At 52.3% G+C, this 22,800-nt stretch overlaps 1 protein-coding gene across 1 annotated transcript; it reads left to right on the top strand.

Annotated features, from left to right (window-relative positions):
• Window positions 1-15,476: 15,476 nt before the first annotated feature.
• Window positions 15,477-16,241, top strand: LOC136155259 (melanoma-associated antigen 10-like). The gene has a single exon (XM_065917090.1). It carries the CDS (start codon window positions 15,477-15,479, stop codon window positions 16,239-16,241), a length of 765 nt encoding a protein of 254 aa, XP_065773162.1.
• Window positions 16,242-22,800: the final 6,559 nt, after the last annotated feature.

The raw sequence follows: 22,800 nt of genomic DNA, 5'->3' as shown, positions 1-22,800 counted from the left end.
TGGAGGAGAAGGACGACAGCCCCCACTCTTCATCCCCACTCCCAAGGCACTGCAGCAGTGTTTGCAGGGTCACACTGAGTGGACAGGAGACAAGGGCCATGACGAGGGCTGCCACCACCGAGAAGACTGGACCCACAGGGTGGGGCAGGTGGTCAGTACATCATGGCCTCGTGGGGGCTCGATGGATGGGCAACAGATTCAGGTGCACTCCAAAATGACATGGAGGCCAAGGGCAGCCACCCCAGTAAACAGGTCAAGATCCCTCATCCAGGTTCGGCCCCCAAGCCAATTCTCAGATCTGGAAGGGAGGAACAGGGATGGGGGAAGGACACTGCAGCACCAGAGCAAACAGACAAGGGAATGACCCCAGCCCCTCCCAAAGGGACCTCAGGCTCTTGTCAGTGACCCCACAGAGGGAGGTGGGACCTTCAGAGGGGTGGAGGTTTCTAGACACAGGGTCAACTTGACACTGATGTGAGAGACCCCATTAACTCTGACTCTGCAGTCATTTCAGCAGGACCCCCTAGGCTGGGGTTTCTGAGCAGAGGGGGTCAATGGGCAAGGGAAACAGGGCCATTCCCAAAAAATCTTTAGTCGGTCTTGAGGTGGGAGAGCCTTGAATGCAGCATCCCCCAGAGCCAGTGCAGGGGTAGTGATACCTGGGAGAACATGTGATGTGAGTGAAAGATGGTAAGGCCTAACGGAAATCCTGCATAAACTCCAGTGAGTAAAGGAGAAATGCATAGAAAAAGAGGGGGGATGCACTTCCCACTCATGAACTGGAGAACCTTCTCACCTCTGGTGGTGCCTCAGGGGCACTCTCTGCTCTTTACTCCTCACACACTCTCTGTGCTCGGCCAAGTCACCACAGTGGGCATGCAAGTACTCAAAGGGTAGGCAGATGGGGCTCCCGCCCAGAGCACAAGAGTCCACCCGCTGAAATTTTCTCGCCATGGGTATGGGATGGCAATGTGCACTCCAGATCGCCGTCCCTGCTCCTCAATCTCAGAAAGAAACAGCTGGACCCATTCAGTGGGCTGCAGCCTGCAGTCCAGAAGTCCCCTGCAGTGCTGGGGGCCTGGCACCCGTGTCATGGCCAACTTGCCCAGATGGAGGACAGTGAAGAGCAGTAGACCCCAGAGTTCAGGAGTGATGGAGACGCGCAAACCAGCACGTCCTACTCCCAGGTCAGATGCGATTAAAGGCCTATGATGTGAATGCGAGCAGGGCATTGCCAGAGGTTCACAGAACCTCCTGGCGTACCCTGGGTGGTGCCCCATGCGCTGGGCAGGCATCACCCCAAGAAGTGGTAGCAAAGTGGACACCTGTGTCCTCTCAAAGAACTGCAGAGAAACTGAGATGAAATCAGAAACGCATCTGGTTCTCATGCTGGCCCCTTGATCTGGGCCATATGGAGAGGGGCAGAGCCAACAGCTGCCCTGGGGACAGACGGGAACCCTGGCTGATGTCCCAGAGCTACACGGCTGCTCCTGGGCTTGTCCTGTGGGAGTCCAAGGCCTGGAACTGAAGCTAGTCAGGAACCAAGGGACTGAGACGGACATGAAGGAACCCTCTCTTACAGGCAGGGTGCTAGATACTAGTGTCCCAGCAATGCCCTGGGACACATGCGAAGGAGTCCTTGACCTCCGTCTAGCCTCCCGCTCCGCCCCCAGACTGTGACTTCACGCGAGCCCCACCTGATCCCTGCAAGCCGCCCCCACCAAGCAAGCCCTGACCCGCAGGACTCAGTGGCTTGTCCGCAGTTCCCCTCCTGGTGGGGCTCAACCAGGATTCCATGGAGGGCAGCCCACCCACTGTGACCGCCCCCAGATTCTTTCAGAGTGGCAGTGTGAGGGAAGGAGTCATTTTCTCTTGTTCCTTGTGGGGTGTCCTGGGCTATAAATCACCATCATTCCTGGAGGATGCATGCTGAGGCATCGTGGGGTCCCTGTCCCAGCCGTGTGAGGACAGGCCAGCTGCTGTGATGAGCAGAACCCACCCTGAAGATACCTGCACGAGTGTTTCACATCTGTTCGGCTCTCCTGGGTCCCTGTGGTCTAAGTCTCCTGCCGAGAAGAAAAGTGGTGGCTTGTTGTCCAACATTGCTGTCTAGTCACAGGTGATATTCTCCCTGTTCCTCTGGTGCTCATGCAGGTGAGGTTGCCCAGACCAGCAGGCAAAAGTGTGTTTTCTTCTCTGGCCACCAAGCAGGCACCCTCTGTTTCCAGGGATAGGAGTGCTTGCAGCCCCTTCTTGCTCAGGCATCCCACCCACACAGTTGAGCTTCAGTGGCGCCCAGAAGGAAGGGGTTGGGTTGGCTGAGACACGGAGTGGTGGAAACTGGGCAAGCCTGGGATCCAGTCACATACCCCAGTAGAAGACATAGCAATAGCCAAACCACAGGGGCCAGCCGGGCTCCCTGGTAACTCACCCAGACCCAGTGAGGAAGGTGACACTTTGTCACCCATCAGGTGGACAGAGATTCAGTGGGATGATGATGCTGGTGATTGGAGCCAGGCAGTGCATGAGGACATGGCGCCCTTGTCTGTGGTTGGGGGAATGGACATGGGGGAGCGTTTGTGGAAGGATGTGTGCTGGTGTCTGTTAGCACCTTGGGTGTGTACCCGGTGCTCTGGGCCTCCTCCTGCATGGCTCTTCAGGCAGTGAGTGTGTGGTCAATTTGAGTGGCTGTATTGGCAGAATGCGTTTTCCCTTCCCTCCCATCAGTAACTTGTGGGACCCCCAACACTGGGAGGTGTAAACAGACGCATGAAGTTGTGCAGAGGTGGAGGAGTGTGCTCGAGGTGCTGGGAGTGTAGAAGTCACAGCCCCCCACTCCCCACTTGCCCCTGGGTAGGGTTGTCTGGACAGGGCTGACTCTCTGGCTTCATGTGCTGGCAGTCGCATCAGCGTCACATGGGCTGGGTGACTCAGACTACGAACTGTGTTGTTTCAGGAGGCCAGAAGCTGGGGTTGACATGTTGGCTGACGTTGGCTCTCATGAGGGCTGTGGGAACTATGGCTCTGCTGTGCTCGGGATGGAAAGGCCCGGGAGGCTCCGGGCTGTGTTCCTCTGAAACCTTGTCCCCATTCTTACAGCCATGTGGAAATGGAGGTTCTGCGAGGTGTTGAGACCCCGCTGATGTTCAGGCCTGTGGCTTTGCTCCTCTGCCTCTCCCCGCCTCCAGTAAACAGGGACCCCTCTCCACGTACAAGGATAGAAGTGAGGATGGAGGTGCCTGTGGTCAGGTCCCCTGCAGGCATGGGCTATCTCTCTATCTCTCGGCACCTCTGCAGTGCCTCAGCCGTGGAAAGGTGTGACAGTATCCAAGCGGGTTATTTGACGTTTCAATTCTGTGATCCCTGCCTGGTGCCATCCCAGGCCCTGGTGAGGATAGGGAGAAAACCCGACCCAGCAGTCCCTGCTCTTCTTTATTCTTTCTGTAGGCCCTGGGCAGGGGCCGGGGAATCTGCTGACTGTGGAGGCAGTGCTGTGCGAAGGGCTGGGAGAAAGATGGGTCCCAAATGCAAGGGGAGGACACCTGGCAGGGCCGTCAAGGGCAGCCCCAGGGCCAAGGCCAGATTGGTTAGCACAGATCTGCCCTCAGCAGGCCTGGGGTAACATGGGGGATCTGCAGAGTCAGCAGTGATGGGCCCTGAGATGAGGGGTGAGATGGGGTCTGGGGGGGTAGCCAAGCCCAGGACTGTGACTGTCTGTGCTGAGAAAGGACCAGAGCCCGGCCACTGACCTGCAAAGCCAGGGGGACCCGCCCTCCCTCCTCAGTGCTCCCAGGGTTTCAGGGCTCTTTGTCTTGGAACTAACCATGTGCTTCTCTCCACCTGTCCAGCCCTCCTTCCTGACTTCCCTGCAGACTGCAAGTGATGGACGGGTCCTCTGTGTTGCCACCCTCCTGTCAGTGGACAGCATGGAGGCAGATGGAAAGAGCCTGCCGTCTGTGACCACCCCCTTTCTGTGTCACCAGGAGCATCCTCTAAGGGGCTGATGTCTGTACCAGGAACTGTGTGTTGGGTGAGGTGCCTGGATTCTAAATAAAGCTGTGAGGGTGGAGCAAGGCCGGCTGGTGTTCACCTTGTGGAAATTTTGCATTTCTTTTCAGGTTTGGGGCAATGTGTTTGCAAGGCCCTTGACGGTTGGGGTGACCATGCTTTCCAGTGAGGCTCTTGGGGAAGCCCCTGGATTGGGAGCTGCCAATGCTCAGCTGCTGATCAGCAACTTGTGGCATCATCAGGGACCCAGGAGGAGCCCCTTCTGTTTCAGGGTGCAGGACTCATGGAAGGTGACACCCCCCTGGTCAGGAGCCAGACTTGGTCTTCTGCTATGCGGCAGGCAAGGCCCAGGGAACCACCCATTCTGGCATGGCCTCAGCGAATGTCTCAGAAGCCACATTCTTGGCAGCACGTGTGAAATGCTACTGCTTCAGGTGAAAAGGGACCATGGGGACCAGACTGAGGCCTGCCTGGGGCATAACCTTCCAGCCTCATCTGGCTCAGCCAGGGCCCTGTGAATAGCATGGACAGACAGAAAGAACACAGACTAGAAGTTCTCATTTGCTTCTCTATCTACTCCCGTGAAGATTTGGTGTACTTTATTAGAGGCAAAAATAGATTGTTGATTACAAAAGAGTGCTTTTGAGTGTCCCTGGGGATCTGGGAGCTCAGGGATTGGGCTTGTCCTTAAACTCCTCACAGAGGGCACACTTGTAATCTGAGGACTCCTCCTGCTCCTCCTCTGCCTCACCGGCCTAGTTTGGCGCCACCACTGAAATGGCTCCCCTCATGATGGAATCATAGCTGTTGTACAAAATCATCGCCGAACCATAATCTGGTTACCTTGGGGAGCTCTGGGGCAGTTCCCATGCACCGTCCCTCTCAGCAGTAGCTGGGGCTACAGACTCGCCATTGCTGGATGGACCCTCTCCACTGGGGCAGCCCTGCTTGCTGAGGAGATGACTTGACCTGGACCCCCGGGCTCCACTGCCCATAAACCAAAGGCCACAGAACACAAATGAGTGCTGGCCGAGGGTTCCGTGTACAGTTGAGGTACCCTCTAGACCTGCTTGTCAGACTCTTCGGTGCACTAGAGGTGGAATCGAGGAGAACATCTGGTCACCACTCGTTGCTTCATTCTCTTTGGGGTCGCTGTTTTGCCAGTGGCAGGCTGATCAGTTCTTCTGGTGTCGCATTTCCTCTAGATGTTCTGCAGGAGGAGAGGCTTGTCTCTCTGGAACTTGGAGTAGTGATAAATCTGAAAGGAGATGAATCACTTTAGCCATCATGGGGGAGAATAGCTTTTACTCACCACCCTCCTTCCCACTACTGTCCCGACTTTGCCAAACTATGGAAACAAGGTCTTCTCATTCCTGGCAGGTGTTATGGGGACTCCCTGAAATCAAGTGGCCTCTCAGAGTGTGGAGTCACCCCTGTGCATCCTGTCTAAGGGGATTTGTGAAACACGACAAGGCCTGCTTTCTCCTTTATCCTTAACCACACTCTCACGAGAGGAAAGTTCTCCTGGAAATTGAAATCCACCCAGCACTTGGCTTGTCTAATCCAGTCTCCCCAGAAGGGATTTCTACATTACCGTCATCCTCTTCTTCCCTGCAGAGCTACCCGAATGGTGGATTTTACTGAACCCATGCAGGTTCAGTTCGTAGATGAAGCTTTTGATGCTATCTTGAAGATCCTGTCTGTGTTCTGTGCTGGAGGACCTCCGTCTCGAAGAGATCTGCCTCAATTACCACCATGTCTGCCTTGTCATTCCCGTGCACAGAGGTGAAGGCCACATCCTCCAAGCTCATCCCAAGCTTCCTGGGGAAGGACAGCCCAAGGATGGCATTGTTCCCTTCCTCATTGGCTGCTGCTGGGTTCGGGCCCTGTGGGGCGGGTTGTCTTGGGAGCCGGGATCTGGGCTCTTGGGTTGGTCCCGCCACTTCTCCAAAGCCTCCCCTGAATCCACATTTGGATCTTGGTGACATCGAGGTGGGGGGGCCCTGCTGCGGGCTCTCCATCAGTGGATGGGGCGAATGGGGCTGCACGTGCCTCATTGGAATTCTGATTATCCATGGAGCCAGTCTAGTTCAGGAGCATTTTCTACCCAAGCAGTGAATGGTCAGAGCAGAAGGGCCTCAGGGAAGGGTGGTAGCGCCCAATAAATACTCTCTGGGGATTCTAGAATCTGGGTCATGGGCCAGGCAGCCAATTAAGTGGTCCACTTCCTTACTTGATTCATGATGTCACAGGTGATGTGGAGAAGCAGCCATGGCCCCGTGTGGTAGAGGGGATCTGGGCACTGTGATCCCCAGCTTATCTCCTGTCTGAAAGTACAGAAAAGGGTCTTTCAGTTTGCCTGCAAAGGTTCCCATCTGCTGCCATGCGCCTTGTTTCAGGGGGTCAAGCCCTGGACCGGTTGAGAACAATGCCCCTGGCTCCACCCCTCCCCTTCCAACGGACAGGCCTGTGACTGCCTTCTGCTAAAGGGGCAGGCCCTGGTGAGTCCTGGCTCATCTACCACCGAGAGTGTCCCCAGGGGCCAGATGGGGCCATGGTGATGGTCCCTCCCAGAAGATGGGGTCCATAGTGGGCTGGTTGGCCTAGCCTGAGTTGATGGTCCCCCTCGTCCCCAGGCATTGTCCCTATTCTGGCTTTGGTCTCTTCTGACTAGTATTGCCAGTTGGCAGGTTCCACTCAGACAGCCCCAAAGTCAGAGTCCTGTTTCCTGTCCCGATCCCCCCCCAGGTCGAGCTTTCCGCAGTGTAGGGCCCTGCCTGAGCACAGTGGGTGTGACCTCAATTTCCACTTGACTGTTCCCCAAGCACCTCAGACACACACTCCCCCGGAGGCCTTGTGGTAGGGCACAGCCAAGGGATTTGCTGAGCTTACAGCCTCCTGAGCTCTGCCCACCCCCAGATGGCATCCCGCTGCAGATCACAGGCTGTTGTCTTCAGTTTCCATTCATTCCCATAAAGACCACTCTCGTGGCCCTAGAGTCCTCACTTTGGGAACATCTGTGTGTATGCTTTTCCCAACCCATTCCCAGAGTCTCAGACTCGGATTCTGCCTCCCTGGAGGCTGCCTCGAAAGCTCTCTTTCCTTTGGACAGTGGGGTGACTGGGCTTCTGCCACCCCCGGTCCTAGACTCCCATGTGCAACTTGGATATATCTGGTTACCTGCCATTTCAAGGACTTGGTTGGGGGCTCACGATACAGCCTGTTCTGTTGAAAACAGGCACTTCACTGATCCTCTCCGAGGCCAGCTCTGATCTTTTCCGCCAATGCCCCTGTCCCCACCACCACTGTGGACCAGTTCTCCCTTACCCAGATGGCAGGAACATCGAATGATTTTGTTGGCTCACATGTTAGGTGTCTTCCAAGGGGCCTTCTTACACACACTCACTCTCAGGGACATGTGTGAGTAACTGAGCTAGATGTGACCAAAGGGAGCTCCTTACTACCTGTATTTGAAAATGCATGAGAGTACGAGTGTGGGACTGGACACAACCTGAGTGAGAGTCACCTGTGTTTACTGCATATGGATGATGCGGCGGTGGGTTTGGAGGTGCATGTTCTCTGACCTTTGTGGGCCACTGTTCTTCAAAATCACCATGTAGGGGACAGACTGGCAGCTTGGAAAGTTATGTGTGTCGAGTACCCTAGGGCACTGTGCACCTGGTCTGCCACTCAGCAGGTTCATTTGTGCCGTGAGAGGGCCACAGCCTGGTGTCTGAAAGGGGAGAGCTAAGAGTGTTTGGAAGAGGCTCTCCCAGAGGCACTCAGCCTGAGGACTGGCAGCCGGAATGGAGCTCACAGGCCTTGACTTGGGCTTGCTCCCTGGCCTTTGAGCTCCTAAACAGGTTGATAAAGGATTCATCAGGTTGGTTCATCTGACTGGGACATGATCCTGGAAGCTGTGATCCTCATCTGATGGCTCCTCCAAAGGGGACGGAAAACCGTGCTATCTGTGGGCAGCCTGGCTATTGTGGGCTTTCCTGCTCACAACCCCACCCTACCCAGGGCCCCTCCTCATCCCTGGGTCCTGAGGGAGCTTCCTTTTCTGGTCCCCCTCCTCCAGGCACCACATGGGCCCGGGCAGTGGGTTTGCATCCACTGAGGAGTATTTTCAGCTCAGGCTCAGGATACCCGTGTTGTGCACACACAAACCCTCATGACTTCCAAGGCCTGCCTTTCTCAGCCTCACTTTCTTGCCCCTGTGCTTGGCATCCCTGCCCCAGTGTCCCCAGCCCAGAGGCCCTCCAGCTGCTCCCCTCCCTCACTGGGCCTGGGGAGACCTGGAGCTTTGAGGGTTGTGTTACCTTCCCTCCTGTATCTGAAGAGGCCCCTGTAGGGGCCTTATCCCAGTGGGCATTGGTGCCATAAGGTCAGACACTCCCTCCCTCCTGCTCGGTGAGGAGCTGGTCAGCCTGGCAGGTGCAGTTGGGCAGGACGCCCCATGGCAGCAGCAGGGACAGGGCTCCGCCCTTTGGCGGGAAGCACTGGGATTAGACAGAGATGCTGGCCCCCAGCAAAGTCAGTTCTCAGCAAACCACACAGCAGCCCCAGAATGCTTCTGATTCTCTTCATCCCGTTCCATCCATGGGCCTGCTTTTTGTCATCTCAGAGGCATCATGTAGCACTGAGAAGGGGAAGGTGTGAGAAGACGGAAGGTCTGCCTGTGGCCTGGAGTGGGCCAGAAGAGCAGGGGCTCCAGAGGAATTGAGAGCAGGGCTCTGAACCCAACTCATCCCTCAATAGCACGTGGGCCTGGGAAGATCCCAAGCCCCGTGGCCTCAGTTCTTCTCCTGCGAAGCCAGCCGGTTTGAGGAGCCCATGTGTTGGACTCTGGGATGCACCTGAGAGACGGGATGCAGCTGCCAGGGCCTGGACTCCATTGCCTCTACGATGTCGGTGCAGGAATCTGTCACAATGTTGCCCCCAGACTGTCCTCCACTCTCCACTGTGGGAAGGGGTTGGCTACGTTGTGGTCCAGGGCTTGTCCGAGAATGTGCACCTCAATAGGATGTGGGATACCTAGTCAGCCAAATAAGATGTTTCACAAATAAAACTAAGAAACTTTGCAACTTAGACCATAGTGGACCATAATGTTAGTAGCTCAGTTGTATCTGACTGTTTGCTACTCCATGGACTGTAGCCTGCCAATCTCCTCTGTCCATGGAACTCTCCAGGCAAGAATACTGGAGTGGGTTGCCATGCCCTTCTTCAGGCAGTCTTCCTGACCCAGGAATCCATCCCAGGTCTTCCACAATGCAAGCAGAATCTTCATTATTTGAGCTACCGGGCAAGCCCCGTTTCCATAGAAGACTTGTTAAATTTGGGTGTGAAGGAGTGTTCCAACAGGACCCAAGTTGCTCCAGGAAATAGAAGCAACATCCACTCTTTGCCTCTGCCCTAGCTGGTCTTCCATCCAAAACAGTACTTTCCTTTCTTGCAGCCCCAACTAAGGTCAAGTCCTTGATTACAATGGCCAATTACAATCAAGATAATTGAAAGCTAATTTACACCGTGGGTTCTGGATGTCCGGGGCCAGGAAAGAATGCGTTGTTCCATGCAGTTCTTGGGCACCACTTCAAGGGAGTGCGACCAAAGTTCTGCAGGATTCCCAGCAGATGTGGGGTAAAAAACATCTCCTTTGCCCCTGTGATCAACAGCAATGTGACAAGAGTTAGGACCCCTTCCTTCCTCTCTGTGCTTTATCCAAGATGCAAAAGGACACCTTACAGCAATGATCCATTTCAGATTTTGCCATCACCCCGAAGACACACTGTCTGCAATTCTGAGGGCTGCCACCTGCCTGCCTCACCTCGCCCACCTCCCACAAAGGAACACAGCATTCCAAAGCCCCAAACCACCTTGGCTCAGGCGCTGAAACTCGAGTGCTCCTGCCAGAGCCCCACCGCCCTACCTCGTGTTGCCTTGTTCAGTGCGACTAGGGGAGGTCTCTCCACCTTCCTTGTGTGACTGCGGCCCCTAGACCTTTGCTCTAGGTGTGGGGGTGTCCTGCTTCTCCTAGTGTCCCCACTCCTAAATTGGCCTTTCCTGGAGCCGATACTCCATAAAGGTCTTCGGAATATATGAGCTAGTGAACAGGGGCCTCAGATTAATTGTCTGCTAATTCCTTAAATAACTCAGGCAAACCCAAATAAAGATAATTTAGTTTTTGAGAATGACACACAAGGACAGATGGATGAATTCATTGCAATTACTTTTATCATCTAATTCTCGCCCCATTAATATTAGTGCTTCCCTGGTGGCTCAGACAGTAAAGCGTCAGTCTACAATCGGGAGACCGGTGTTCCATCCCTGGGTCAGAATGATCCCCTGGAGAAGGAAATGGCAGCCCACACCAGTACTCTTGCCTGGAAAATCACATGGATCGAGGAGCCTTGTGGGCTACAGTCCATGGGGTCGCAAAGAGTCAGACATGCCTGAGCGACACCACCACTCCACCACAAGCTCACATTTCAGAAACGGTTCTAATTCCAATTCGATTGTGTCCCATTCAGGGTCACAAAACAAAATGGAAGAGTTTCCAATCTCTTACAAAACAGGAAAACTCAAGTTCTTGGACTGTGTAAGCACGAACACATAGTCATCAACCTCATTCTCCAAGCTAAGACACTGAACTTTATTTAGCATTTAGGGAAAAGAATCAAAGCTTGAAGATTTTCTAAGGAAAACAGATGAATCTCCATATCATTGTAGAGAATAGGAGCCCACAGATGCTGTTCACTGGATCCCCCAACTGGGCCGGGCCCTCACTTCTGAGAAGGTTGACAACTCCCTCTTCAATCACAGAGGGAAGGATTACCCTGGCTGCTGCTCTGGCTCAGTCCCCCTATTCCTTCTCCCTCGCAGCCTCTGCAGAAAGGAGTGGGGAGGCCCTCAAAGCCCTCTGTTTGATGCTGAGCACACACACTATGACTTGCCACTTGCTGGCCTCCACATAGGCCAGGGACCCCTCAGGAACTCAAAGTGAGCAGGGTGGCTGTCAGGCACCTGCTGGTACTCCAGGCATCCCTCCCGCACCCACACTTGGGTCAGCAGCACCCTGGGCTCCCCAAAGACACAGTGCTCACTCCCAACACACACCCCCATCCTGCTGAGTGCTCTCAAGACTGCTTTCTAGGGGAGCAGGTCTTCATTCTGCATGATCAGGTTGAAGACCAGTACTAGGAGGCCAGACTTGGGAAGGCTCTGCCCATTGCTCAGCATCACATCGCAGGTGAAGCCCAGGGTGGGGACCATGATGTAGATGTGCTCCCTGGGGTCAAACTCCTTTACCTCCAGGCCAACGGCAACCTGTAGACAGTCTGAAGGTTGACTGAAGACCACCAGTTTGTGCTCCTGGTTATCCCTGAGGACCTTCTTCAGCATTTCTGCCTGGGATGTCAGATGTTTGGACAGATACTACAGCAGCAAGAACTTCATCAAGTTAGCCACTAGGTCATTCAGAGCTCCCGGGGGCAAGGCCTCCACAAGGGCGGAGCAGGAGACTGTGGGGGAGGAGGCTGAGGGGGATGAAGCCTCCCCTGCCTCAGCCCCAGAGTGCTGCACCTCCACACGTCTCTGGCCTCACCTGGGTCCTAAAGGTCTTCCTCGAGCTTGCTCAGCTCAGTCATCTTGACCATGAGCATGAATCCCGAGATGAAACTACAGAGTGAGGCAGGAGTGAGGCATGGGGGCAAATGGGACAGATGGGGACAATGGGCCTGGGTGGTGGATAGATGGCCTGTGAATGGCCGCACATGAGAACTGCACCCTGGGCAGCCACAAGCCACTTGCAGGTCTCCTCTTGAAAAGTGCTCTCAGACCACACAGGGACATGCCTCTGGAGTGGCCAGTTCCCTGGCTACCTGAAGAAGGATGTGAGGTGGCTCCCCAGAGTGTGTTCAGCATAGCCCTAGATTTCTGGGAGTGACAAGGTGAGTGGATTAGGCCCTTGTGGGGTCCCCTCTGTTCTGGGATGGGCAGCACTTGGTGTCCACTCAGGGCACCCTCGTCGCCTTGACTCCTGGCATTGCCTGGACCTCCTCTGCTCTCTGACCTCAGGAAACTGCCTCAGACATTTGTCTTCACCTCCTGGGTCCTATAGCTCCTGTGAGAAATGGAGGGGGCACCTCAGTGTTATCCTGTGGCACAGCCCTGAGCATTCTCTGAGGGTACGAGGGGTGCATACTGTGAGGTCCCCTCAGTTGTGTGGTGAGAGGTCCCCTTAGAGCTCCCTTGTAGTGCTTACATTTCCCCTGCTACAACCTGGTACTTCCCCTCTGGGGGCCTGAAGGGAAACTCAGAACAAGACCTGAGACTGAACAGAAAGCGCTGAGGGGCCCACGTGCGGCTGCATCTGCCCTGGGTCTCCTGCGGGGTCTAGGCTAGGGAGATGTTTGGTACTCAGCTTCTTGTCACGTCCTGCCTGTCCTCCCAGCACTGACCACAGGGGCGGGGGTCTGCTCAGTCCTCCAATGCGTTTGAGGACTCCAGCCTCTGCTGACCGGAAGCCTTCGGCTTTGCCTGAAAAACCTCACCTCCCGAGGTCCCTAAGCCAGAGGTCAAGAAATTTCTCACCCCACTCTGTGCCCTCCAAGACCCTCTTGTAAGGGCCAAGATCCCTCCCTGTTGGGGTCTAACTGCCTTAGACCTTCCTTGCATGGAGCCTAGACTCCAGACTAGAACTGCAAGTGTCCCATCTGCCATTTGGAGTTTCCCCACCTTTCAAGAGGTCCCCAGTCTCTCTGCCAGGGTTGTCAGGCCATCCGGCATGAGGTTATCCTGCCCAGGGACTACCACGGTTCCCTCTGTTCTGAGATCTGGCTACCCTCAGTCCTCCCTCAGGGTTCTCACCTTGATTTCCAGTAGTACCTAGTCTCTGTCCTCTCCCCACCGTAGTCCCTGCTCCTCACACCAGGTCCCCAGTATCACAGAGCTGGATGTCAGGAACTCAGGACAGACCTAGTGTGCTCTTCTCACCCCCAGAGCTCCCAGGGCCGATTACAGGGGCAGGGAACTGTGGGGTTCCATCAGTCTTATCTTGGGATTCCTTGAGATTTCACTTGCGGTCCCATCAGCCTTCCCTCAGAGACCTCACATTATCTCCAGGTACGACTTCAGATTCTCTCCTCTCCCCTACTAACGCACCAAACCTCATACCAGGAACCCAGTCTTTCTGAAATGCAGATGTCAGAAAGTCATCTCTGTATACTAGGACACCAGTCTGAAATCTGTATATTAGGAAGTCAGCCCCCATACCAGGTCCCCAGTCTCTCTGAGACCCAGTCAGGAAATCCAGCATACGTTCATCCACCCAATGTCCTCCCAGAGCCCACTCTGCTCTGGGGTCCAGGCTCCCCTCTGTCCTTCCTCAGTGTCCTCACCTTGACTCTCAAAAGAAAGAAGACTTTTCCCACTGCCCATCTGAGGCCCTGCCCCTTCTAACAATTGCCTAATGTTTCTGAGACACAGATGCGGAAGTCAGAAGAGGCTGCCAAGCGCTCATCCCACCACCAGGGTGGCCCAGGGCTGACAGCAGGGTCAGGAATCTGTGGGGTTCCTACATCCTCCCTCAGGAACCTCATCTTGAGCCCTGGCAGATCTGGGCATGTCCCTTGTGTTGATCAGAGACGGGACGCTCACATGAAATCACAGGGAGCACAGGGGGTGGATGAGCACATGCTGCAATTCCTGACATCTGGGTCTCAGAGAAACTGGGGACCTGGGAAAGGGGGCGTAGCCTCAAGTGAGCAGAGGGAAGAAGCCCAGCTCCTCCAGGGTTTCAATTTGAGGACCCTGACGGACGACTGAGGGGACCCTGGACCCAAATCAGAGGAGACCTCGGAAAATCCTGGAGCTACTGTTGGTCCTTGCCCGATCTGGGATACGATGAGCCCAAAGTGCATGTTCTCACTTCCTGACATCCCGGTCTCTGACTGGGGACCTCACATATGGGGCGGGGCCTCAGGGGGGCCGAGTCCCAGGTCCTGCAGTGTTGAAGACCTTGAGGACCCTGAAGAGGGACTAGAGGACCCTGAATTCCTAATCAGAGGAGACCTCAGAGATGCGCATCTGTGTTGTCAGTCCAGGGCAACCGTGGGGGCAGGATGAGCGCCACAGGCATGAGCTGACTTCCTGACATCCGGGTCTTCAGGAGACTGGGGTGGTATAAGGGGCGGGGCTTCAGTTGCGGAGAGGCGAGAATCCAGGTCCTACGCGGAGGCAAGGTGAGGTTCCTGAAGGAGGACTCTGGGCAACCTGGGTGAGGACCTATGGAACCCCACAGATCCCCTTCCCTGTAGTCGGTCCTGGAAGCCCTTGGGGTGAGAAGAGCACACTAGGTCTGTCTGACTTCCTCACATGCGGGTCTCAGAGGGACTGGAGGCCTTGTGAAAGTGGCGGGGTCTCAAAATGGCGGACGGGACAAACGCGAGTCCTGCCTGGAGTCCAGGCTCCATGTGAGGAAGGATTGAGGCGGTTCGAACCCAACATGGAGGGATCTTGACCCTTGCAAGAGGGTCTTGCAGGGCCCAGAGTGGGGTGAGCAGGGTGAGCAGTTTCTTGACCGCTGGCTCAAGGAACTCGGGAGGTGAGGTTTTACGGGCAGAGTTGGAGGCTTCATGTTGGCAGGGGCTGAACACCCCAACTCCAAGGTTGGACTGAGCAGAGCCCCGCCCCTGTGGCGAGTGCTTGCAGGCCAGGCAGGACGTGAGGAGGAGCTGGGGACCGAGCATCTCCCCAGCCTAGGACCCGCGCGAGACCCTGAACAGGTGCGGCCGCATGTGGTGCCCCTCAGTGCTTTCTGTTCAGGCTTGTGTCTTGTTTTGAGTTTCCTTCTACTCCTCCAAAGGGGTAGGTCCAGGTCATGCCAGGGGAAAGGTGAGCATTACAAGGTACCCACAACACAACTGGGTGTAACCCGAGTGTCCGTCCCCACCTACCAGCACAGAAGGCCCAGGGCTGTGCCACAGTATAGCCCTTAGATGTCAACTCTATTTCTCTCCCAGGAGCTCCAGGAACCAGGAGGCGAAGGCAGAGGTCTGAAGCCTGTGTCCTGAGTTCAGACAGGCAGTATCAGGAATCAAGGTGAGAGGGTGACCTGAAGTGAACCAGAGGCTCCTTATCCCAGAACATAGGGGGGCCCCAGAAGGACCCAATTCCTCCCACTTTTTTGGACCTGGAAATCTCAGGCTGTGCTGGCGACATGCTTGGGAGTCACCTCCGTTTCTCCTTCGGGTAGCCAGGGGTTGGCCTCCCAGGAGGAGCACTCCTGTGAGGTCTGAGAGTACCCCTCAATGGGAGATCTGTAAGTGGCCTGTGTTGTACCATCCAGGATGCATTTCTTAGCCCAGGTTGCTCACACCTCCTCTCTCCCAGAGGCCCTTGGTCCCCATCTGTACCTCTGCCTCACTTCCGTGTCTTGTTTGACCTCAGGCATTGTGCTCGTGGTTGAGATGAGTGAGCTCAGCAAACCCGAAGAAGACCTTCAGGACCTAGGCGAGGACCAGGGCCCTGTCGAGGTGCCGGTCTTGGAGGCTGAGGTGGGGGAGTCCGCATCCCACTTGGCCTCCTATCCCCCAGCATCCTCCTCCGCTCCTGTGGAGGCCTTGCCCCGAGAAATTCTGCATAGGATGATAGGTAAACTGATGAAGTTCCTGCTCCTCAAGTATCGAGCCAAGGAGCTGACCTCCCAGACGGAAATGCTGAGTGAGGTCCTCAGGGATAACCAGGAGCACTTCCCGGTGGTCTTCAGGGAGGTCTCAGTGTGCCTGCAGCTGTTGTTTGGTGTGGATGTGAAGGAGGTGGACCCAGCGAAGCACACCTACATCTTGGTCCCCATCCTGGGCCTCACTTGCGATGAGATGCTGAGCGATGGGGTGGGTCTGCCCAAGGCCGGCTTCCTGGTGCTGGTCCTCAGCATGATCATGCGGTTTGGAGACCCGGCCCCTGAGGAGGCGGTCTGGGGAGCACTCAGCAGGATGGGGGTGTATGTTGGGAGTGAGCAATGTGTCTTTGGGGAGCCCAGGGAGCTTCTGACCCAAGTGTGGGTGCGGGAGGGATACCTGCGGTACGAGCAGGTGCCTGACAGCCACCCTGCTCGCTATGAGTTCCTGTGGGGTCCCCGGGCCTATGTGGAGACCAGCAAGTGGCAAGTCATGGCATTTATGCTCAGGGTCAACCAAAGGGCTTTGAGGGCCTTCCCATTCCTGTCTGCATAAGATGCGAGGGAGGAGGAATAGGGGGCCTGGGACAGAGCAGCAGCCACTTTGTTCCTTCTCTCTGTGATTAAAGAGGGGGTAGTCAGCTTTCTAAAATGTGAGGGCCCGGGGTAGTTGGGGGAACCAGTTTGTAGCATCTTTTGGTTCCTGTTCTCTATGATGACATGGGGATTCATCTCTGTTTTCTTTAGAAATTTTTCAAAGTTTGGTTTCAAAGAAGGCTAAAGAAACTTCCATATCTTAGCTTTGTGAATGATATTGATCCGAGTGTATTTGATGTTACACAGTTCAAAAAAAAGAGTTTTGCTGTTTTCTAAAAGAGATTGGAAAGTCTTCCATTTTGTTTTGTGGTCCTGAACAGAATGCAATGGAATCGAAATTAGAAATGTTTGAAAATGTGAACTTCTGTAGCAATAGTATTGTATGAAGAAGAGTTGGATAATAAAGTAATCATAGTGAATTCATGCTTATGGCCTTCTTGTCTGTCATTCACAATAACTAAATGATCTCAGTTAATTGAATTTTCCTGGGTTATTAAAGAAAGTAGCAGACAATCTGAGACCCCTGCTCACTGGCTCAGTTATTCCAAAGACGTGTACAGATTCTCTGCTCCGTGAAAGGCCATGTTAACAGTGGGGACACTAGGAGCAGCAGGACACCCCCACACTTACAGCAATGGTCCAGGATCCGCAGTCACATGAGGTTTGTCTTGGGGATGAGGGGAATCTCTGAAACGGATCTTTGCTGTGAGGTTTCCTTTTGCTTCTTGGGTAAACCCCAGGGGAGCCAGGAAGGGATCCTGGCTCTTGTCCCATAGGTATTGACCACAGGGATGAAATAGGTGTTTTCTATCCACCATCTGCTTGGAATCCTAGGAAATGTGAATCTTGCTCTTTGATATATGGCTCAGTATTCTGTGTGCTAGCTTTCTTGTCTCTGCCTTCGAAAGCTGATTACCAAGTACATGGAAATAACAGTGTCTTTGGTCATCTGGACTTTATGATTTTCACTTGTGAGCATGATTTACATTTCATTTGGATGAAATGAGTAAAGAGAAGCCTCAAAAGTGGACAGGACCTGCTGTGTGATGAGAATCCTGGGATCTTTGAGTGAGCTGTGCCCAGCTGGACACACTACTGTCCACCCCGAAACACAGACAAACACCGAAATTGACATATATTCTCTGGGAGGAAAACAGAACAGCAATTCTGAGGGGTTTTCTATTCCATTTCTAACTAAGCTGCCAATTCTCTGAGGTGTCCTGAAAACGAAACCATTTCCAGAAGAGAGAGGGACAGAGTCTGAGATGCGAATAACACGAGAAATAAGTAGTAACCAGTAAAGATGCAACATCCAGCAGCGTCCCCGGATTCAGGCAGGTTCAGAAGTGTAGAGGCAGTAGAGACCCAGGTTAAGGCTGTGCCTGGCATGAAAAGGCAGGAGCGACTTCTGGGCCTAAGGAGGTGGTGAGGTCACTGCAGTGGGGGTGTGGATGGGTGCAGGGGGCTGAAGGGGCAGCTCTCCATGCTGAGTGTCAGAGAACAACAGGAACAATAGATGTGATTCTGGCCACATACAAGGTAGCAGCCACATAGTCAGTGGACACTTGGAAAAGGTGGAAAATGTCAAGACCCATGTGACCTGCTCAGACTCTCCTCCCCAAAACAAAAGAGATTTTTAACTGCTGCTCTTTGTGGAGCATCTGCTAGGCAGTGTGGAATTGGAGAGATGTCAGGTGTTCAGTCACCTCTTGTCTTCCTCTCTCCCTGCACTCATGGGGACATGACCCTGCCAGGCCTCTTCATTTAGGAAGGGTCATATGATGACCCAGGACCAGTGAATTTTGAGCAGAAGCATTTTGTCAACAACCATTTGTTCTGAAGGGACATGGGCACCTGGGGGTTAATCCTCAAGTCAGGACAACACACAGACATAGACCACTCCAAGTGTGGTTTCTCTTCCAGTGACTCAAACCCCTCACCTCTGACACTTGAGAGAGGCTGCCCCACAGGGAACTGGCTTCAGGAATTCCACCCACTCCCACCAAAGACCCACAGCCTACCCCCGCCCCCCACGAGCTGCACTGTCAGCCCCCTTGGGGCTGTGATCAGTCTCCATCAGGAGGGCAGCAGCCAGCTGCCAAAGTCCCTTGTTGGGGGCATCCTCCTGGTGGCGCCCAGCCCCGAGACCCCCCCACCACTGCTGCCCACAGCGCCCCCTCTCTGCCAGAACGTTGCCTTGGGTTTTGTCCTGCTTCCGCCCCATCCCTCACTCCCCACTGAGAGTGGATTAGGCCCTGGTCCTGATGACCTCATGTGTGTAACTTTACTTGGAAATCCCAGAGCAGCATCACCTTCCACTGTGCTTCAGGTGGAGCCAGCAGGTCTTGATGCAGCCCCTGGGCATGACTCCTCGTGGAGGGTCAGTAGTAGTCATTGCCATGGAATTGCAGGGCACATCTCTAAGGTCCTGAGGTGTATCAGACCATTCATTCCCTGTGGAATCCCTGTGGAGTGTGTTGGAGGAAACTCAGGGTCTTGTGAATGTGACTGTGAGGTCCTGGCTTTTGAGCCTGAGTGTGAGAGGCAGAGGGCTGTCTGGTCAGCCACCGGCATAGCTAGCTAGGACTTTGGTGTCCCCAGTCGGGCTGTTTGAGCAGAGGAAAAGCTCTAGCAGATGGCTGGGATGATGCTACCCCAGGAGCCAGAGGTCCCAGACTCCAAAGAGGATTCAGAAAGGAGCCAGGTAGGAGAGGAATCTGGGGCCCACGGGTGCAGGCTGCATAGAGGGTCAACAGCCCCAGAGACATGGAAGCAGCAAGCCCCTGGAGATCCCATCAGACTTGCCTGGGACTGGCCGGGAGAGGGAGGGGGAGCAGGTGCCACTATTGGTGAGCTGCCGCTCTGGCCTCCATGAGGATGTCCAGCAAGTTGTAGGAACTCCTGAGTTCAACCTGAGCTGTGCATGCAGGAATCTCACCAGAGACAGAATATCAAAAGCATGGAGAACTGAACCATTGCCCTAGGGGCAGCCTGGGCCCTGCGTGATTCACAAATACTGTGGATCTAGATATATCACTGCATCAACCACAGCAAAACGCACGTTTATTTCAAGCACGTAGGAAACATTCATCAAGATAGAATACGTGTAACTATATGGCTGATTCATGTCAATGTATGACAAAACCCACTGAAATGTTGTAAAGTGATTGGCCTCCAACTAATAAAATAATATTAAAAAAAAAAAAATATATCCTCTAAAAAAAATAAAAAAAAATTTAAATGATGCAGAGTATATTCTCTGACAAGAAAAGAATCAAACTAGTAGTGAAACAATATGGAAGAAGAAGAAAAGTCTCAAAACACTTGGAAATTAAAGAACCATCCCAGGTAAAAGAGAGGTTCTCAAGGGAATAGAAACTGCACTGGAATGAATGAAAATGAAAGGGCAATATATTGGAATATATGGGGTGCATCCAAGTCAGTGTGAACAGGGAAAATTATACCATTTAATGTTTAGATTAAGAAAGAAGAAAGACCTCAATCAATAATCTATGTTTTCACGTTACCTTAGAGAAAGAAAAGAAAACTATACCTAAAGCAATCTGCAAACAAACAAACCAAAACAGAAGAGAAAAAAAATTGAAATCAAAAATAAAGAAAAACAATCATGGTAAAAAAACTGGTTCATTGAAAAATCAACCAAATTGATAAAACTCTAGCCAGATAAACAAAATAAAAAAAGAAAAGACAAATGCCTAATATCAGAAATGAAATATTATCACTACAATTCTACAAGCCCCACACTAAAGATGTTGGAAGGATAAAAAGAAAACACTAAGAACAAATCTATTTACAGTACATAAATTCAAGAACTTAAGTGGAATTTTAAAATTCCTCAAAATCCAGAAACTACCCAACTCACCCCTGATGAAATGTATAACCTTTATGGTACTACAACTGTTAGATATCACATGGATATTAGATACCAACTATGGATACCAACTATGGAAAGTCTTTAGAACCTCAGAAATCTCAAAAAACTCAAACAAATATTCAGAACCAACTTTATCAGAACTCTGAAGAATTGTCAAAAGTTTGCAGCAGCTAAGCGCCAAGACTGTGAGCTCCTCTGGGTCAGGGTTACTGGTCATGCTCTGTGGTCCTGGTGTCCACCATGGGCCCTGGCACTCAGTGGGAGATCAGAAAGTGTTTGTTAATAATGTCTTACTCACAGCTCCTGCAGTCTGGTTGGATCAACTCTATTTGGCCCCTAATACATGTAACAGGCCAACACGACCATAAACACAAACGGGAGCAGTGACACAAGGACATCTCTGCAGACATCTGTGGAGAGGTGCCTGACACTTACACAGCCAACAGAGACAGAAGGGTTTGAGCCCATAGGTAGCTTTAAAACATCCAATTTTTTTTTCATGAAAATCTGATCACTGTTGTGAAAGAACAAAATGATGGCAAGAAAGAGCTCATAGAATGACTAGCTGAGCCCATGTCCTCCAAGTGCTGGGAGAACCGAAGTGGCATTTAGGAGGAAATGACCAACCAGGCACAATAGGAAGGCTATTTCGGTTTGGAGGAGTACAATATTCTGATGACTTCCAAAAGTATAAAACCCAGTCCTTTCCTAAAAAGTCCTCTGGCACATTCAAGACACAGAGACCTTTGACTCTTCTAACAGCATAAATATTCTGACCCTTCCCTGATAGTGTATGTGTTAAATGTCAGTACACAAGAAACAAGTGCCCGCACAGTCTGAATTCCAGGCCTGGCCTTCCTGTCACTATTACACAAAAGTGAGTGTATGCATCCAGTGTTTAGTAATTCTGTTTCACTTTTGCTTAAGTTCAAAGCACCTGAGACTGTGTTTGGTTAGCAAATCCACCCTTCTAGCAACAGAGAGGTCAAGACAGTAAGGTGATAGAAACCTAAGCACAAAAATAGGCCTAAGACCAAAATTCAGATGGAAATGCAATGGTGCACATGATCATAGGTTAGAGAGTCCATTATACACAATGAGGATGCTCAGTTGGTATTTTCAGCTCCTCATCAAGACTTCATGCTTTCCTGGGTTTGGGGCCACGATGATGAGCAGTCACTGAATGGGGTTTGATCTGAAAGAACAAAGAGAACACAGGTGCACGGAAAGTGTGTCTTATTGAAACAGCTTGATGTCAAAATGAGTAAAGCATTATTCTTAGATGGGAGTTTAAATGGTGCCCTTCTTTTGATGTATTCATAAGTACATCACAAACAGAACATTTAAGCCTTTCTCATATCCAGTGAGGCTAGTATATAAGAAAACGGATCCAAATCCCCCTCCAAAAAGGAACTGAGGAGGATGAGTGAGCCCAGGTGTGATCATGTCACTCTGCTGCTTAATTCTCTACTACCCATAAAATAAAAGTTTCCCAAGTGGCTCCGGTGGAAATGAACCTGCCTGCCAATGCCAGAGACATGAGATGCAGGTTCGATCCCTGGGTTGGCAAGATCACCTGGAGAAGGAAATGGCAACCCACTCCAGTATTCTTGCCTGGAGCATCACATGGACACAGGAGCCTGAAGGACTACAGTCCATAGGGTCGCAAAGAGACTGACATGACTGAAATGACTTAGCATGTAAAATAAGGTCCACACCCCTTCCTCTGCTATTCAGGGTCCCTCTAATTTGGACACAAACCCCCATATATTCTCTATTTACACCATGATCCCATTTGTTGTTTCCCATGTTGGAAGACTTCTGTTTCACTGCAGGAAATAGGGCTGAATATTTTTTGTTGGGTTGTGATCTGTGTGACAAGTTAGCCACAGTTAGCAGTGATGTCTGGCTGGTTATTTAGGAAATTTTCCAAGTGCTAGCTTTCTCTCTTCCTTATTTCTGCATCTGGGCTCAAGAGAGGAGAAAACGTGACAAACACTACTTCAGCTAGGTAAGCAAAGTAAATATCAATGGAGATAAATCATGTGGATAGTATGTACCCTTGATATAATGTGATAAGAATGGTACTTTGTCTCTCTGGTCTTCCTCCCCAAAACTCACTATTCCAGTTGAATACTTTGGACTAACTCTTCTTTTTGTGATGCCTGGATGTTGATTTTTATTAGATACTTTTCTGTATTGCTGTAGGTCTGATTAACAATAAATGGCCACATAACAAATTTCCTTCTTTATGTTCTAGAAGTTCCAGGGCATATAGACAACCAAAATGGATAATCACAAATATATTTGGTTTGGGTGAGAATACTTAGTCAGACTTAGGTTTGAAGGAGTTGGCAAAGCACATGGCTATAAACAGGGACTCTGAATCCAGCCAGCCTAGACTTCAATCCTGACTCTTCCACTTCCTGGCTGAGTGATCCTGTGTAGCTTTTGACCTCTCTGTGCCTCAGTTCCCTCATCTGTAAAGCATGGATAGCAATAGCACCTAACTCATTGGGCAGTTAGGAGGACAAAACCAGGTAATATCTGTAAACACATCCAACAGCACCTGGCACATAGTAAGTGCCCAGTGAGTGCTTATTAAATCAGCAAATTCTGACCT

This window comes from Muntiacus reevesi, unplaced genomic scaffold (assembly GCF_963930625.1).
Source record: "Muntiacus reevesi unplaced genomic scaffold, mMunRee1.1 SCAFFOLD_106, whole genome shotgun sequence".
Lineage (NCBI taxonomy): Eukaryota > Metazoa > Chordata > Mammalia > Artiodactyla > Cervidae > Muntiacus > Muntiacus reevesi.
The sequence above is the reverse complement of the archived record's forward strand: the minus strand, read 5'-3'. Positions and strand labels throughout refer to the sequence as shown.